We start from the raw sequence: 18695 nt of genomic DNA, 5'->3' as shown, positions 1-18695 counted from the left end.
GTTTACCACTGGCATGTATTAATGTTATCTATACTTTAACGTAAAATATCAATAAACTATACACAGCATAAATTGAGAACCAAGCATTGCACAACCGAATAATTAATTTACATTTAAAGGATTATAATTTTCATAAAATTAAGAAACCTTTGGATCCTCAAAGTTTCCAGCCAGAGAAATGTCACACGCCAGGAGCAACGTCTTGAAGTGCTCTATGAAGTTGTACATAACAAGTGAGCGTTGTTTGGAGGGGTCAGCCTGCAACTGGGACTGGACATGACGCAGCCTCTCCTTCACTGGAAGATTTTGGTCCAGGGGCGGTGGAGCCAAGCTAGCGCTAATATCTGGAAGAACGAAGCACACAGCACAAATGTTGTTAGCTGAAAAGGCAAATAATCACTTATCAATAACTGTTTTTTCATTGTGCATGTTCCAGCAACTCTAATTAGAATATGAGAGTATGACGAGCCTGGGGGTAATGTACACCATACTATCTTTTATGGAATAATACTACGCAGCCCAAACATTGAATGCACCTGAACAACGCATTCCTTGACCACGCATTCATTACCATGCACTTTCCAGGTAAAGGCATTATTGGTAAAGGGATGTGTGGTAAAGACTACACACCAGCCCCTCCGCCCTGAGCCCTAAAACCCATGACCTTGCCCTATAAGCAACTCGACCCCCCCTAAAAACGACCCCATCCCTAAAACTACCCACCCCCTGCCATAAGGCCTAAAACCTGCCCCCCTGCTCTATAAACAACCCAGATGCCCCCCCCCCCACCCGAGACCTAAAAAGTCCCACTACCCCTAAAACTACCCCCACCCTCAAACCTGGCCCGAACCCCTCTTGCCTGTCCAGGTCGAGCTTTCTGTCCTGAAGCTTCCTGTTCCAGACATCTAGACCGTGCACTGCCCTAACCACGCAGATGCGTGGTTAAGGCATATGCAGGTTTAAGGGAAGTTTAGTTGCGCTTGCAGGGAAAAGGCATGTGTTGCTTTGCCCGCATTGTAAAGGCCGTTTCCCTTCTGGCCCCGTCCTTCTTCTGCAGGGAGAGGGGGGGTGGGGGGGAGGCGACGCTCCCCTCCTACTTTCTTTGGCTGGGACCAGAGATAGGGTCCAGGCTCCCTTTTTTAGGTTTCGCCTGGGACACGGAGCGTAAGCTCTGCCCCCAGAGAAATCTCTAGTCTTCAGTTAGGGACTCTTGAATACGCCCCCCTGTCCCATTGGCGAGCTCCATAAATGGAGGCTAGCCATTGGAACAGAGATCTGTCCGTCAAGGCCGGACCAGATTCGGAGGCGTTCCCGACATTTTTTCCCTCTCCACCCTTTTCTGTTCGTCATCACGGTGGTGGGTGGGTGTAATTTTTTTTTTGGAGTCCGCCTGTTTTCTTCTTTTGCTAAGTGTCTGTTGTTGGAGTTGGCTGCAAGATTCGAGTTCCCACGAGGCGATCAGGTAAGGAGTATTTTGTTTAGAAATGTGCGCGAGCCGTGATCCTCCCCCCCCCCCCTGTCCGTGCGCCGTTCCCGCCCCCCCTCGCTGTCCTGTGCACGTTCCCGCCCCCCTCCCGCCGTCCGTTCCTTTCCCGCCCCCCTCCCGCCGTCCGTGTCCTCTCCCGCCCCCCTTCCGCCGTCCGTGTCCTGTCCCGCCCCCCTCCCGCCGTCCGTGTCCTCTCCCGCCCACCTCCCGCCGTCCGTGTCCGAGTGAAGATATAACAGGCAAAACTTGACGCAGAGGCATCTGACCGCTATGCACGGCCAACAAATTACATACATTCTACAAAGTCATATTCTCTCTGTTTTAAGGCACGGGGAAATGAAGAGATCCGCATCACATCACTGGATGCGGGACTCGAACCTCGGCTCGTTCCCTAGTTCAAAGGCGGCAGCTCTGGCCGCTAAGCCACATATTATCCCTGCTAGTTCCTCTAGATTGGCAAAAATGCTTGTAGTGTCTCTGACTAGAACAAATGTCGAACGTTTGTTGTTAACGTGAGTGCTAGCGAGTCGACAAATAATACAATTTCTTCATAATGCAATTTCCCTTTTGGTCGAAGTCTATAATAGCTCAACATCTTATTGTTCACCCGACTGAAAACCCGCCCCCCTCCCGCCGTCCGTGTCCTCTCCTGCCCCCCACCCGCCGTCCGTGTCCTCTCCCGCCCCCCTCCCGCCGTCCGTGTCCTCTCCCGCCCACCTCCCGCCGTCCGTGTCCGAGTGAAGATATAACAGGCAAAACTTGACGCAGAGGCATCTGACCGCTATGCACGGACAACAAATTACATACATTCTACAAAGTCATATTCTCTCTGTTTTAAGGCACAGGGAAATGAAGAGATCCGCATCACATCACTGGATGCGGGACTCGAACCTCGGCTCGTTCCCTAGTTCAAAGGCGGCAGCTCTGGCCGCTAAGCCACATATTATCCCTGCTAGTTCCTCTAGATTGGCAAAAATGCTTGTAGTGTCTCTGACTAGAACAAATGTCGAACGTTTGTTGTTAACGTGAGTGCTAGCGAGTCGACAAATAATACAATTTCTTCATAATGCAATTTCCCTTTTGGTCGAAGTCGATAATAGCTCAACATCTTATTGTTCACCCGACTGAAAAACTCGGCAGTATTCATTTTCAGTAAATGTTTTCGGCAAAAGTCACGTCATCTAGCCTGCTCGCAAGGACACAGAGCGCCTTTGAGCGGAAAAAATAGTTTCCATCCCTCTGTGGGACCACAGGCGCCGCGTCATTGAGGTCAAAGGCCGTGGCCTCATTTGTTTCCCATGCACGGCGCCCATTCACGTTATGATGCGTTACTCACGAGCAGACGTCAAGTCGGATATGTCACACGTTCTGTACTGTCGAGACACAGGCCTGGGGGCGGAGGGAACAGACAGACGCTCTTTGTTTACAAATGTCAACATGCCTCTGTCTTTGCTTGCGAAAACTGTGAAGTATGTGTTTGTGTTTTTGGCTGTTTTCGTTTGAAGATAGGGGCGAAACGTGTTGTTTTCTTGACAAGCTCTTCCTTTTCGGCAACATTTCTGAAAAGCATCATAAGGTGTTGCTACCTCCTCTGTAAAGTCGCAATTTCCACACAAACACTCGTTGGCAATGCCAAAAGGTCTGGGTAATAAATGCAAGTATTTTGTGTGTGTAAAGGATGGTTTAGGCACTCAACTCACCATAGATGCAATCTGTCACTCACCTTTCAACTCATGTATCCATTCATCCATACACTTACTTATTCTTGGATTCACCCTCTGACACTACCACAATAAAGCATACAAAACCTCAGCAACATATTCAAGATACATTTTAAGAATACAAGTAGAATAAATAAAAGATGCTGCACAACAGTTATATGCGTTGTCATAAAGAGACTAAACACAGCAGCAGGCGTCCGTCTTGTGAAGGTATTGCAGAGTGTGTATCAATGTGTTTCATAATAGTTGTCTGCTTTAGAGGAACTGGCCATGTGGAATGCAGCACACTGCAAATTGCAATTGTTAATCATTGGTGCCTTGTTGGTTTGTGGTTGATGGAGACTTAAGTTAAATATTCAGTGTTGTTTCCATGGAATGACTTGTGAACAATACAAACCGTCTTAGATTGTGAGTTTTCTTTAATTGGTGTGTTGTGAAGGCATGTGTAGTGTTATGTGATTGCTGCATTGTGGGCTGTGAGAGCTGTGTGGGCTGTGAGAGCTGTGTGGGCTGTGAGAGCTGTGTGGACTGTGAACGCTGTGTGGCTGTGAGAGCTGTGTGGGCTGTGAGAGCTGTGTGGGCTGTGAGAGCTGTGTGGGCTGTGAGAGCTGTGTGGACTGTGAGAGCTGTGTGGGCTGTGAGAGCTGTGTGGGCTGTGAGAGCTGTGTGGGCTGTGAGGGCTGTGAGAGCTGTGTGGGCTGTGAGAGCTGTGTGGGCTGTGAGAGCTGTGTGGGCTGTGAGAGCTGTGTGGCTGTGAGAGCTGTGAGAGCTGTGTGGGCTGTGAGAGCTGTGTGGGCTGTGAGAGCTGTGTGGACTGTGAGAGCTGTGTGGGCTGTGAGAGCTGTGTGGGCTGTGAGAGCTGTGTGGGCTGTGAGGGCTGTGAGAGCTGTGTGGGCTGTGAGAGCTGTGTGGGCTGTGAGAGCTGTGTGGGCTGTGAGAGCTGTGTGGGCTGTGTGGGCTGTGAGAGCTGTGTGGGCTGTGAGAGCTGAGCGAGCTGTGTGGGCTGAGAGAGCTGTTGGCAATGTAAATAACAATGCCATTTATTTATAAGTAAACAAAAAAAAAGAAATGCCATGAGCAATGCCAATAGCTCTAACTTTTCCAAAGGCGAAACCATTGCATTGTAAATGCTTGTCTTTCTTGAGCGGTTGCGAAAGTGCTCACTCTCTACTGTCATCCGGGCCATAGATGGGATCCCAGGCCCCCCTTGACATGAACCGGCCAGGAGAACAGGGCCCTGGGCCGAAAAGAGCTATGGGGAGAGAATCCTAGGCACACCCCTTCCCAGGCTCAAATATAATTGATGGACCCTGCGTCGACCCCTGGGCACTGACCCATCAGTTATTCCTCAGGAGCCGAGTGAAGCACTGTTAATTACTTTTTTTGCATAGGGAGGCCTTTGTTTCTTCTGTTTGGGAGCAGAGTAATAACTTGCTTCAATAGGGTGACAAAAGGTCTGAAATCTGATCATGAGCAGAGCCAGAGAAATATGAAATTTCAGGACGACCCATAAAGGGAACATGTAGGGTCTTGAGACATGCATGTTTAACCTGGGCGCACATGTACCACCCCAGTTTCATACCTTACAGGACTTTATGGGCCTAAGGGAAGCAAAAATGCACTTTAAGGAAGATTTCCCTACATGTATACAATAAAGAATCACTATTGGTAAAACAGTAAACCCTACTGACCTTACCTGTGAGTGTCCACTAATATTATAAGGCTTATCCCTGCTCAACATCTAACCCTTAAGAGTGCCCTCTGCGCCAGACTACCTGTGTGCAGTTACTGGGCTGCGCACAATGGCAGCCCCTCATGAGCAGCCAGCACACATGTTGGTACCAATGTTCATGTTTAACCAGGCAAGTCCCCCTTTCCCTAGTTGCGTCCCAACTGTTATCTTAAAAGGCAGACTCTGGCAGTAAACATGCACAGTCTTTTACTGCGATTACCGTGGGGTGAGACAGAAGTAATTAAACTTTGCCACAGTACAGTCCAAAACCTGGTGATCAAAAAAGCAAAGAAAACTGGGCGTACTAAATGGGAGGAATCCAATTGCAATACCATTCCAACCCAGCAGCGACACACATCTCACCATAGTCATCTATGGTTGGGGGAGGGAGGGGAATCTGCCACTGATCCAGTTGCAGGCGATCAGCCATTTCAGCAGATCATCAGCAATCTCCTCCAAAATCTAATTTCCATTTTACAGGCTTCCTTGAAGCTGGGCCCACTGAAACTTGAGATTCCATTACAGAGCCCATATATGCTCAATGACATATTCAAGGTGGATGCAGGGGCCTAAGAGGCCAACAAGCCTCGGAACGAGTCAAGTCAAGTCAAGTCAGAAAATTTATATAGCGCGCTACATACCCAGAGGGTCTCAAGGCGCTTGCAGAGGGGTGGGGAATTACTTGTCAAATATCCACGTTTTAAGTTGCTTTCTGAATGCTAGGTGGTTCTGAGTAAGGTGAAGGTAAGTGGGAAGTGAGCTCCAGGTTTTAGCTGCCAGGTAGGAGAAGGATGTACCTCCCATGGTGGTTTTGTTGATGCAAGGTACAGTGGCAAGGGCTTGGTTGGATGATCGTAGCTGGCGGGAGGGGGTGTAGAAGGACAGTCCTGTGTTGAGGCATTCGGGTCCGGTTTCGTAGAGTGCTTTGTGTGCGTGGGTTAGGAGCCGGAAAGTGATCCTCTTATTGACGGGGAGCCAGTGGAGGTTTTTCAGGTGATCAGAGATATGTTCTTTACGCGGGATGTCTAATATGAGCCTGGCTGAGGCGTTCTGGATTCGTTGGAGTTTTTTCTGGAGTTTAGCAGTAATTCCGGCGTAGAGGGTGTTTCCGTAGTCCAGTCGGCTCGTGACCAGAGCGTGGGTGACCGTTTTCCTAGTCTCGATGGGGATCCAACAAAATGTTTTTTTGAGCATGCGAAGAATGTTGAAGCAGGATGAAGAGACGGCGTTGACTTGTCTGTTCATCGAGAGTGAGGAATCCAGGATGAAGCCCAGGTTCCGTGCTTGGCCCGTCGGGATGGGTGCTTTTCCAAGGGCTTCTGGCCACCAAGAGTCGTCCCATGCGGAGGGGGAGGTACCTAAGATAAGGACTTCTGTTTTATCTGAATTCAGTTTCAGACGGCTGTGTTTCATCCATTCGGCTACTTCTTTCATTCCTTCGTGTAGGTTAGTTTTGGCAGTGCTTGGGTCATTGGTGAGTGATAGGATCAGTTGAGTGTCATCCGCGTAGGAGAGGACGTTGAGGTTGTGTTGGCGTGCGATGGCCGCGAGGGGGCTCATGTATACGTTGAAAAGGGTGGGGCTGAGTGAGGACCCTTGGGGTACGCCGCAGATGACTTCAGTGGCTTCTGAGATGAATGGTGGGAGACGAACTCTCTGGGTTCTTCCGGTGAGGAACGAGGTAATCCATTCCAGTGCATTTCCTTGTATTCTGATGTTTTTGAGACGCTGTAGAAGGGTGCTATGGCAGACTGTGTCGAAGGCTGCGGAGAGGTCAAGGAGGATGAGGGCGACTGTTTCTCCATTGTCCAGGAGAGTTCGGATGTCGTCTGTTGCAGCGATGAGGGCGGTTTCAGTGCTATGCTTGGCTCGGAAGCCGGATTGAGAGGAGTCGAGGGATTTGTTTGTTTCAAGGAAGGCGGCGAGCTGGTTGTTGACCGCTTTCTCGATGACTTTGGCCGGGAATGGAAGGAGCGAGATGGGGCGGTAGTTTTTGAGTTCGGTGGGGTCAGCTGTGGGTTTCTTCAGAAGGGCGCTGAGTTCGGCATGTTTCCAGCTTTCCGGGAAGGTTGCGGATTCGAGGGAGCAGTTGATGACGTCTCGGAGGTGCGGTGCTATGATGGAGTCTGCTTTGTTAAAGATGTGGTGGGGGCATGGGTCTGTGGGGGATCCTGAGTGGATGGAGTTCATCAGACGGATGGTGTCCTCAGTGGAGATTGGCTTCCAATCATTGAGGGTGTTTAAGGGAGGTGGGGGACCTGCAGGGGGATGGGTGGGTTGGTCTTCGGGTTGGTTGTCGAAGCTGTTGTGGATGTCTGCAATTTTGTTGTGGAAGAATGAGGCTAGGGAGTAGCAGAGGGCTTGGGAGGGGGTGATGTTGTTGGAGTTGGCCGAGGGATTGGTGAATTCCTTGACGATGTTGAATAGTTCCTTGCTGTTGTGGGCGTGGTTATCTAGTCGGTCCTTGAAAGCGGCTTTCTTAGCATTTCGGATCAGTTGGTGGTGTATGCGGATGGCGTTTTTGAAGGCGTCCTTGGTGCTGGTGGTTGGGTCTTTTTTCCAGGCCTTCTCAAGGGAGCGGCAGAGTTTCTTGGATTTCTTAAGATCATCGTTGAACCAGGAGGCCTTCTTGATGCCGAGTTTGATTTGTCGTTTTTTCAGTGGTGCTAGGATGTCGGCGCTGTTGGATAACCATAGGTAAAAGAGATCCAGAACCAAAGCTGAAACATCGGGATCATAGACCGAATGTCCTGGACTCACTGAAATGGAGGAAGGATGGTGGGGTGGAAGTGGGAGGGGGGGTTTAGGCCATGAACTGTGCCATGTTCAAGGCAACTCCTATGAAAGAAAGCCTCAGAGAAGGTATCAAGTGCAAATTCGGCTCATTGATTAAGAACCCCAAATGTTGGGAGGTTCACTTTTGTCTGGAGATAGTTCATCACCATCTGTGTAGGGCCTGCCGTCAACAGCCAGTTGTCGAGGTAGAGTAAAGCGGTGTCCCCAACCTCTGGCATCGATGAGGCCGAAGGGGAGCACAGCAAACTGAAAACTCTCTTTGTCTATCTTGAATCACACATAACGTTTGTGGATGCGTAATTTCATATGCCATCAGCGGGTCCAAGGCCACCATCTAGTGACTCTAACCCAGGGCAAATCGGGCACTGCATTTTACCTCCAACGCGGCTGAAACAGAGTTGATCAAATCCACCTACCAGCGTCTAGGGGTACTGCTCAAGAATTTACGGATCTGGTCTGATGCCTGGGAAAATATTTTAAGGTGAGCAGTCTGCGGTTAGATTGAGTCCCTTCTACAAAAAGCAATACCGAAAGTAAGTAACTGTTCATTTAGAGTCACTTAAGCTAGAGAAATGTGGAGACTGATCTAGCGTTCCTGGTAGAGTGATCGAACACGAGGCCTTCCAATGTGAGCTTCTGACTGGCATTGAGGTCTGTGTGGCTGGCCAAGGCATGACCTGCTGCTTTCTCAATGCTCTAGGACTCAGGCAGGTATTGAGTGTCATTCTTAGCAGAACCAGTGTTAGACCTGTGTGGAGTGTCTAGTGGGATCTTTTAGGTGAAGGGAAGGAAGGGAGGATTGGTGAGGAATTTGCGGTTAGATGGAGTCTCTACAAGAAAAAGTGTTACCGAAGGTAAGTAACCTATTCCTCTGATAGAGACTTCTAACCAAAGATTCCTCATCTCCCAATATCTCCCTTGAGGTCTTTCTGAGAACTGGCATAAAGCAAATTGTCCTGGAGGATCGATCTAGAGAAATGCTCGTCTCTATGGACCCGACTGTCCAAGCAGTAGTACTTTTTGAACTTGTGAAATGTTGCCCATGTAGCAGCCTGGCAAATGTCCAAACAGGTACCCTGTGTGCTGACGTAGTAATAGTAGTAGCCTTTACCCTGGTGGAATTCAAGCCCTCAGGAGGCTGTTGCTTAGCTAGTGTGTAGCAGATTTTGATGTAGAGCACAATCCGCCAAGAGATGATACATTTCTGTAATGCTTGCCTTTCTTATCCCAAACAAACCAAATACAGAGTTGATCGTCCACCCAGTGATTTTTTTGTGCAACTGATATAAAAAGAGTGAGCTCTTCTTAGACCAAAGCAATGGTGTCTCTTCTCCTCCGAATGAGGAAGTGGAGCAAAAAAGAGGGCAGCGTGATGTTTTGGCCTATATGAAAAGGAGTGACCACCTTTGGAAGAAAAGCGGCCCATGTCTAGGGGATCAGTTTGTCTGGGGAGAACTGGTGTATTGAGGGTTCAGAGACAGAAGTTGAACCTTCAGGTTGAAGTAATGGCCACAAGAAAGACCGTTTTCAGAGTCAATAGCCGTAGAGAACAACTGCTCAAGGGTTCGAATAGGGCGTACATCAAGAATGTTAAGACTAGATTGAGATCCAATTGTGGCATAACAAAGCGAGTAGGAGGAAACAGATACTGCAAACCCTTTAGAAACATTGTCACATCTGGTGACTTGAACAAAGACGTTTGGTCCATGAGCTGCTGAGTAGATATAACCTTTAACCGTGCCCAGGTCAAGGCCTTGCCAGGCTAACAAAAGAAGAAACAATTAACACATTCGACAAGAGCGCAGAAAGAGGATCCAGATGGCACATGAAGCACATAGCCACACTTTTAGCCCAACAACAGGTGTATACTGTCTTGGTGAAGGGATGCCTGGCTGCCAAAATGACATGACAGATATCAGGAGAGAGATCGAAAACTCTCAATTGTTGTGGCTAATCTCCAGGCATGAAGGTGGACAGAGATTAGGTTCCAATGCAGAACCCTGCCTTAATGCTGCAACAGAAGGTCCTCCCTAGGGGTAGCCTGATCAAAGGACTAATGCTCAGAAGATTGGAATACCATACTCTCCATGCCCAATCCAGAGGCATAGAAATGACTTGGACTCCGTCGGTCCTGATCATCCTGAGGACTTGGAGTATGAGTGGTATCAGCAGAAAGGCATGCAGGAGTCCAGAGGTCCACTCAAGTTGGAATCCAAGTGACAGCCACCTTGGAAACTCCAACGTGCAGAAATGCTGACATGGTACATTGTCGGCGGTGGCAAAAAGATCAAGCCCTTTCTTGGAAGGGGCCTGGGGCCACTTCTGGGTGTAACTGCCATTCGTGATCCACCAGACATCTGACCTCATCTGTCTTGGTGTTCAGAGATCTCTCTAGGTGGTGTACAACCAGGAAAAAGTCTTGGCACAGGGCCCACGACCCAACCCCACCCTGTTTGCTGCAATACCGCATGGCGGTGGAGTTGTCCATGAACACCCGAACAGCCTTCCCTTGATTTATAGAAGGACAGCTTTCAACACCAATGGATGGCCCTCAGCTCCAGGAGATTGATGTGAAGTTGAGACTCCGCTGAAGACCATAGTCCTCTGACCTCCACCTCTCGCAGATGGCCGCCCCCAACCTATGAGTGACATGTGTCACTACTGTAAATTCTGGAAGGAGATGAGAGAGGGGTCTGGTACTTACCCAATCACAAATAATTAGCCACCACTGCAGATCTTGTGTAGTCTCCTCCAATATATGGATCAGGTTGGAGAGAATTCTCTAATACAGCGTCCATTTGGACTTTAGATCACACTGCAGTGCCTGCATGTGCCATCAGGTGTGCTTCACCAGCAGGATGCAGGAGGCCATAAAACCCAGTAACCTCAGAAGTTAGTCACACCTCAATCCAGGATAGAGGCTGAAATGTCCGAATCATAACCTGAATATCCTGAACTCACCGCTCTCAAGAATAGGAGCAGAATAGCAGTGTGTCTAAAACAGCTCCAAAGAATGAGAGCATCTGAGAGGGACTCCGGTGTGACTTTGGCATGTTGATAGTGAACTCCAGTGAATGCAGAAGGTCCTCTGTAGTCTGGAGGTGGGAGACAACTGCCTGTGGTGAGCCCGCCTTCATCAACCAGATATTGAGGTAAGAGAAGACTGGAACCCCTGATCTCTTCAGATGGATGCAACCACTGCCATCACTTTTATAAACAGCTAAGGGGTCCTGGTACAGCCAAAGTGGAGCACAGCTAATTGGAAATGCTCATGGTCCACTGTGAACCACAGGTAACTGCTGTGGGCCAGAAGGACGGGGATATAGAAAAATGCATCCTGCAGGTCCAGCCCTACGATCCAGTCTCTAAGGTCCAGGGCAGACAGAACCTGAGCCAACGTGAGCATCATGAATTTCTCTTTCCTCAGAAAGTAGTTGAGAGGGCCCGGATCTAATATAGGGCAGATAATTCTATTCTTTTTGGGCACCAGAAAGTAGTGGAAATAACAACCATGCCCTACTTCTGATGCATGCACCCTCTTAATGGCTCCTTTGTGCAGAACGGCCTGTACTTCGTGATGGAGCAAGGAGAGATGGTCGTCCGAGCCATACCTGGGATAGTGGCAAAGGCGGATGGGTTTCCCCAAACTGAAGGGTGTACCCATACTGCACAATTTGAAGCATCCACTTGTTGGAGGTATTTGCAGACCATTGGAGCACATGGGGCTTCATCCTGCTGCCAAACGGATGGCTGTGCTGTATGGAGGGTGCGCTAAAGAGGCACAAGGGCTGCGGCAAACTGAAAGATGGGGGTCTGATAGCACGCTGGGTCAGTCTCCTGCATCCTCTTTAGGATCCACGACCGCGAAAGCACTCGGTAGTCTGCTGGACTGTTGTGTACAGCTGGTATTGAGTTCACCGATATGTGACCTGACCACATCCACGGTAGGGGCAAAACGACTGTTGCTGGGACCAGACAGTTAGAGAAAGCCTAAAAGATCTGGCAGTGACCCAGCTCCCCCGTAAGCGCTTGAGCGCCATGTCAGCTTCGTCACCAAATAGGCAAGAACCATCGAAGGGCATGTCAATCAAAGAACATTGGCCATTCCCAGAGAACCCAGTAGATCGCAACTAGGCATGGCAATGCTGCACCATCATAGAGGCCGTGACTCTACCCAGGGACTCTAGTATGTAGCCCACACCTGACTGAGAAATTTGCTGCATCCTGACCGTCCAGTAAGGCTTGGTTGAGGATAGCTCAACCCTCCTCGGGAAGCAGCTGTGCAACAGAGTCCCACAACGCATTGGGAATATCAGCCCAAGAAACATGTGGTGTTCATCGACTGCAAGGCTAGGCTGGTGGAAGACAGAATGTGCTTCCCAAAGGTGTTCAGCCTCTTCGATTCCCTGTCTGGTTGGGTGAAAGGAAATGCATTTTGGTTGACCTTTGCTGTTGACACCAGCTTTCGAGTCTCTTAAGGGAGGGGTGCTGGGAATGGAAGGCTGGGTCTCCTCTGGCAGGATAGTGGTATCGGGCAATAATGCCATGCACAGGAGTCTCTGTGCAAGGTTTGTCCCAGGCCCCAAGGAACACATTAATAAGGGCTTCATTGAATAAGAGCTTTGCTTCGGTAGAGCCTGCTCCTGGGTGAAGCACCTATGTCAGGAATTTGGTCTTGACATTAACTGTTGGCAGCTGTAGGTCAAGGACCAAAGCTGTCCAATACATCATGGTGGTGGAGGATGCGCCCTCCTCCAAAACAGATCCCGGGGAGAAAGCATCCCAGAGTTCAGAGAAGCGTCCAAGCCACTGACTTCACCCAGCTCCTCATACGAGTTTTCTTTTAGCTTGGTGTCCTCCTCCAGGAACCAGACCCTTCATTACATATCCCTCCCTTAAGGAAGAAAGGATCTATCCAGGAGCAGTAAGTCCAGGGATTGGTAGGGCCTGGACAGCACCCGCATCAAAAGGTGCTGGTCCGGAGTCAGGTATGATGATGGTCTCAGCATAGGTGGCATCGGGACGGCGTCAGATTGAATAAAGCTGGGGTGGAGTACGGCACGTGTAGAGGCATCAGTCCAGATCTGTGGGTGTATCCAGAGGCCCAGCTGGCATCGGGGGGGGGAGGGAGACCCACCAGTAGGTGACCCAGCCTAGGCACCCCTTGGTTTCCCCTGGATTTTGGTAGAGACATGTTTCTAAGCACAATAGGAGCAAAAGCTCAAAAAAGTGTACAAAAAGTGAACAAGGTTTCTCTCTGGATCCGTGAGTGATGTTGGCATGGAAAGAAAGAAACTGATGTCTGCACGCTGGGGTGGCACCTACATAGGCACTGCATACATCACTTACATCTCAGACGCCGCCAGTGCGGAGCCAATCGTTGTCACCTACTGGCATAGAAAGGTACTGCTCAAGATTTTCTGGATCCAGTCTGACACCAGGGAAATATTCTAAATTTAGGAATCTGCGGTTAGAAATCTCGATCAGGAATTACATGCTTCTTCCAAAGGAAGAGCATTCTCACTGAGTGGCAACTGAAGGGGTGAGTGGTGGAAGACTCTACTCTGATTTACATCAGTTCTGAACACATTTCCTGTAGTTTCATTGTCTTACTCTGATATTAATGTTAATATTCATTTACATACCATACTCAAGAGCTGAGTAGACATTGTTCAGTGTATAACCACATGTCCTATGAAACAAGGAAAAATGACTGTGCCCATAAAGGAGAAATTATGTGAGCAACGTCAAGACCACCTGAGAGCATCTGCAGAGGTCAAGTAGTTAATGGTTCTATAGCCATGCCATATGTCCCCACTGGCACTACTGTTCTGGTCCTTTTTCTGGGTCTCTTCTTTTCTCTTCACTTCATGGGCACAGAGCACGTTAAGGAAGAAAACGTATATTTATGAATGCATTTGTGTGATTAAACACAAATGAACATTGGGGTATTAATTACACATATGTGAAATGAAAATGAGAAACCCAGAAAAGGGACCACAACAGTAGTGCGAGTAGGGACATACGGCCCAGCTACGTGACCGTTAACTATTTGACATTTGTACATGCACCCCAGATCAGAAGGTGACACCCCAACAGCACACTGATATAAAAGTAAAAGAAGGAACCTAGTATAAAACAAGGGGGTGCGTGGATACAGGTATCAGCATCTATAGAGGGCCACAACGATGACCCAAACATATTGGTAAGCGCATCCATAGTGTATGAAACCTGGTGCCCTGTTGAGCGGTAGACCAGGGGTCTCCCACTCTATGGCCGGTCTGATTTCTTTTGCATTAAAGGAATTACACTGGTTTCCTATCCAATTCAGAATACAAATTAAGACTTGCTGTTTGACTCATAAGGCGCTTTGTTTAGGCACTCCTCTCTTAGCTTTACTTCCTGCCACCTCCGGAGTATTAAGAGGGCTTGGAAATAAAAACTCAGTCTTAATACAAACTACTGGCTTCAATACCTCAATGGCCATAAAGTAATCCTTCACAGGCGCTACTGGAACACCCTTCTGCCATCACTCAGGACACAATAGGATCTGCTCACCTTAGAAAGGTTCTTAAACTCCAACTATTCAAATTCTACATGAATCGACCTCGCCTTTAATCAGTCCGTACCTTTACTCTTGGTCGCAATTCTACTTTCTCACGCGCAGTATCTGTAGCGGTGCGCGATCTTCTTATTATGAATAAGCTCTCATTCACCAACTAGAAACTTCTCCCTTACTTTATCTACTACTACAACCTCTCATCCACCCTTCTTTGTTTGTCCACTGGTTATTTGTTAAGCACACTGATGACTATCAAAGTACAGTACTGCTACAGAAATCTGTTGATAAATAAACACGATTAAACAAAGACTGGTGATGCTGAATCCCACTGTTGGAAGGTGAGACTCCCTGAGCTGTTTACTGATAAAAACGTCAAGACATATGTCAAGCATATAGGAGGAAAAGGGACAGTTAGTGTTTTGATCATTCAAGGCACGGACAGATTGCTGCAAAAACAGGGCCATGCCTGCCTGCTAGTTTAAGTTACTACCAGCATGGCTGAGCTGTGTATGCATGGTCACAGGAAGAGAAGTGTGTTTAAATTATGGTTTAATATTTGCATTGTGGGCCCAAAAATATTTTGTATATATACTGAATGTTTACATTTTTGGTTTTAAATGTTTTAATATGATGAATGGTATGTTACATGTGACTAAACAAACATGGAATCCCCATAGGAAGGGGAGGAGGAGTTACTCTTTGAACCATTAAGGGTCTCTCCAAATTTGAAGGTTACACACAGAAGGCTCAGTGCTTTTGTAAGTTATTCAAGTTCCAGAAGCCCACTGTTGAGAGCATCACCCATGAAAAGCAATGCACTTGGACTCCGTGTCCAACACAGCCTAGATTTCTGAAGCAGAATACTTACCCCAACAAACCACACACCACAGTTGGGATGAATCCCGCTACAACTTGGTTTCTTATTCAGATCCATGTGGATACTATGGACGAAAAAAGAATGGCCCCTGGATATCCTCCTGCAGCAAATTGGGAGCCAGTGAACCTTTCTTTAGCCATGAATCTGGCGTTTATGTAAGGTCAAACTCAAAATTCCTCCTGTTTATCACAGAAGGCCCTCACCCACTCTTATAAAGTGAATTACACCCTACTTAGGGGAGCTCTTTTGACCCTACTTCCTTCAAATATAATGGTCTTAGAAGGAAAGAGTAAACCAAGGGGCTAAATGTACATAATAGCTGATGTATGTTTCATTCATGTTATTAGTGAGTAAAGTTAAAAAACTAAACAAATGCAGACGAATATTTCGACCCAATGGGGAAGGTGTAATGTTTCAGCCTGCATAGAATTGCCTTAAAATGGGTTCAAGGTCTTTTTTACTTGTGACCCCCATAAGTAACTACTGTTTGCTCAGAACTATCAGTGGCTTAATAGAAGTCCAAAACATACTGAGCTGGGTAAATCCTTGGGTGGGGTGACTTTCTACTATACCAAGGAAACCTGTCTAAATGGGTATAGTACCCATCCTGGGGGTTCGAGTGGGGCTGCCAGTCATCTTTAGCTTATTCTGATGCAATACCGCCCTGCTTGGTCAGGAGATGCCAAACACCGAGAACAGCGAATGACAGTAAAAACAACGACAGCGCGTCCGACCTATTCAGAGCTAGCGGTTGAGCATTAGCACACATCGAAGGCCTCAAAGGCTCTTACTCTTATTCAATACACTCAAATTCAGGGAAATCCTAAGATTTAGGAGAACTAAGGGTCGGTGCTAGGTGAAAGGATATGTACAGGGGGAGTACTGAGCCCCTACTAAGTGCACATATCAGTATAAGACCATTCCAGTAACTCACAGTGAGAAGCAATACATCATAAGTGGGAGGCCCATGACCAAGAAAGCTTCAAGTGCTAAGTGTCAAAAAGTGGAAATCTGTTAAAGGAAATAGAAATAGATAAAGAAGATGCAGGCACTGCTGATAGACATCCATTCAACATAAACAAAGAGAACAGACTGGAACCTTCTGATCTGGATGGGCACGTGTGGCCAGCCAGGATTTGTGTGCATCCAGAATTTAAAAAAGTAAACATATTGATCAGAGGTGCTAAAGCCCTTTCCCATACTGGTTGACACGGCAGATTAGTATGAGGAATGCTAGGGGGCTGGAGGGTGGAAATTCTGAATATTTAAAATCTGAATTAATAGTTGAACGTTAAAGACACCCGAATGAGGACCTGTGACATCTTAATCTGTCTATTCAAACCCTGTATAAATAAAATCTGGTCATGAAATGTGGCAATGACCCTTTCCATGAGATCCTTCTCACCCAACAAAAAGAAACATTAGGCATGGAAGGTCAAAGAGCCCGAATGATATTTTTGGTGCTGATCCAACAGCCCCTGCTTACATAAAGCTACAACTGATGAACTAATGGTTATTATTTTTCATGTAAACTGTAAAATACAACATGAGTCATAAAGGTCAACATAATGCATGAAGATTAACAGGCAATATCCATTTAGATGTGTGCCCCATGGAGCATTCATACCTGTGTGCACACAAACACCTTGGAAGCCCCCACAAGCCCATCTCTCACCAGTTTGCTCCTGCTTCCTCTGCAGTGAAATAAAGTATGCATCCTTTCCTCCCCAGCACACGGCCATCCCGACCACCAGGAGGTCTTCACAACCTTTAATGGGAAATCCATCATCTTTAATATTCACCCTCGGTGGGGTTCTCGCTAAAAATGAGAGAAATAGTGAAGGAAAACCGTGCAATCAGATCCTCAGCATAAACACTGGCAAAGATTGATGTGTATTTAAGATACTTTTAGAGCTTGGATCTCAAACTGTTACGCTCAAGAACACCAGCCACTCGAAGTTCTCTTACCTGCTCTGGTCACCAGTCCCTTCATCGTCCATCGTCATGTGACGACTCGAATAAAAGTTTGAAGTGTGAAATGGGCATGGCCTAATGTCACCGGATGGTACCTTGTCTTGTGCAATGAAACCAGGTCTGGAGCAGTTGGAGGACTTGCCAACTTAAGGCAAAGAGAGACAAGTGAGAAGGGTCTGGACCTCACCTGTGCCTTTGAGACCGTAACCGCTCGAAATATGCATCCCAATGGAAAATATGCAGATGGAGAAGGCCTTCATCACCTCTGTCCACTACGGGCCAAATAGAGAGTGGTCTTCTTTAATAAGTACTAAATGTGGAGTGCAGCGGGGCTGCAAACTGGCTCCTGTCTTGTTTTTAATATATGAATTGGCTGGACAGCTATTAATCAGCGACAGGAAAAGAAACTCCACAAGTGGGAAAATGGCCAATCCTTGTACACGTGGATGATGCAGTGCTCATCTCGATGACTGCTAATGGGTTACAAATTCTGCTTGATTCATTCACAACATCTTCGCATAACCTAGATTTAAAAATAAATTAATTGAAGTCCTTTTTTAAGATGAGCGGACCCAAAAATACTAAACCAAAGTCCCATCTGATTGGGGGAGTTCCTGTTGCTATGGTTAAATAGTTTACCTATTTAAGTATCCCATTAGATTCCATGTTAAGTTGGGGCCATTTCATCTTTGCTTTGAAGTTACGTCACAAGCTGGTTAAAGAACTAATGAACAAGTTACTTACCTTCAGTAAAGACTTTAGTAGAGACTTTAACTAGTCACAGATTCCTCGCCTTTAAAATTCTCCTCTGTCGTCAGACTAATTGCGGAAACGTATCAGCAGTACCTCTCCACGCTGGAAGGTGGCGCCATGTGGCTCCACACTGATGCTGTTCCCCTCAGTAAATGATGTCTAAAGCCTCAAATTGGAACCACTCCAGTGTGCTGATGTTGGTTGCTTTCAAGAGTGTCCACGCCCTTCAACAAAGAGCCCCATAGAGCCCCAAAAGGAAATTGGTAGACAGTGAGCAGGTTCCCAGACTTGGGATCTTATTAATGGATAGAGCCCATGCACTTGGATGCCACCATCACTCTATACAAAGCCAGGCCCGTCCCGATCGCTGTTTTTGGCGTGGGCGTATGGGGATACAAAGACTGCTCCGAAATGCAAATCAGCAAAAATAGATTTCTTCGAAGGCTATTGTCACTTCCCAGTTCCATGCAATCCTTACTAGTACATGAAGAACTAGGCCCACAACATCTGGGGTTCACACGGAGGCTAGCACTCACACTGCTATGGCTATCATTCTGATCTAGGCCAGAAGCAGCCCTGACACATTCTGTTATCTCTGACTGCCTTAAATTGTCTAGAGCTGACAAAATCAAATGGTTCACACACATTAGAGAAGTTCTTAATGCTATCGGTAAGAGGGATTTGATTTATTACCTGTTAACAACTAATCGATCAGACAAAGCCACAGTTAAAGGTAAATCATTAGGACTCATAATACACAAGAGATGGGAGGTTGACCTAAAAAAAACAGCCAG

At 47.4% G+C, this 18695-nt stretch overlaps 1 protein-coding gene across 1 annotated transcript in view; it reads right to left on the bottom strand.

Annotated features, from left to right (window-relative positions):
* Window positions 1-18695, bottom strand: part of POLQ (DNA polymerase theta) — a 415163-nt gene that overhangs the window by 167211 nt on the left and 229257 nt on the right. The window contains exons 18-19 of the mRNA XM_086935619.1: window positions 16850-16993; window positions 148-344 (exon numbers count right to left, since the gene is read on the bottom strand). Coding sequence (XP_086791745.1) covers window positions 148-344; window positions 16850-16993 — 341 coding nt within the window. The remainder of the gene's footprint in view (window positions 1-147; window positions 345-16849; window positions 16994-18695) is intronic.

The sequence above is a fragment of the Lissotriton vulgaris genome, chromosome 8 (genome assembly GCF_964263255.1).
Source record: "Lissotriton vulgaris chromosome 8, aLisVul1.2, whole genome shotgun sequence".
Taxonomy (NCBI): Eukaryota; Metazoa; Chordata; class Amphibia; order Caudata; family Salamandridae; genus Lissotriton; species Lissotriton vulgaris.
The sequence above is the reverse complement of the archived record's forward strand: the minus strand, read 5'-3'. Positions and strand labels throughout refer to the sequence as shown.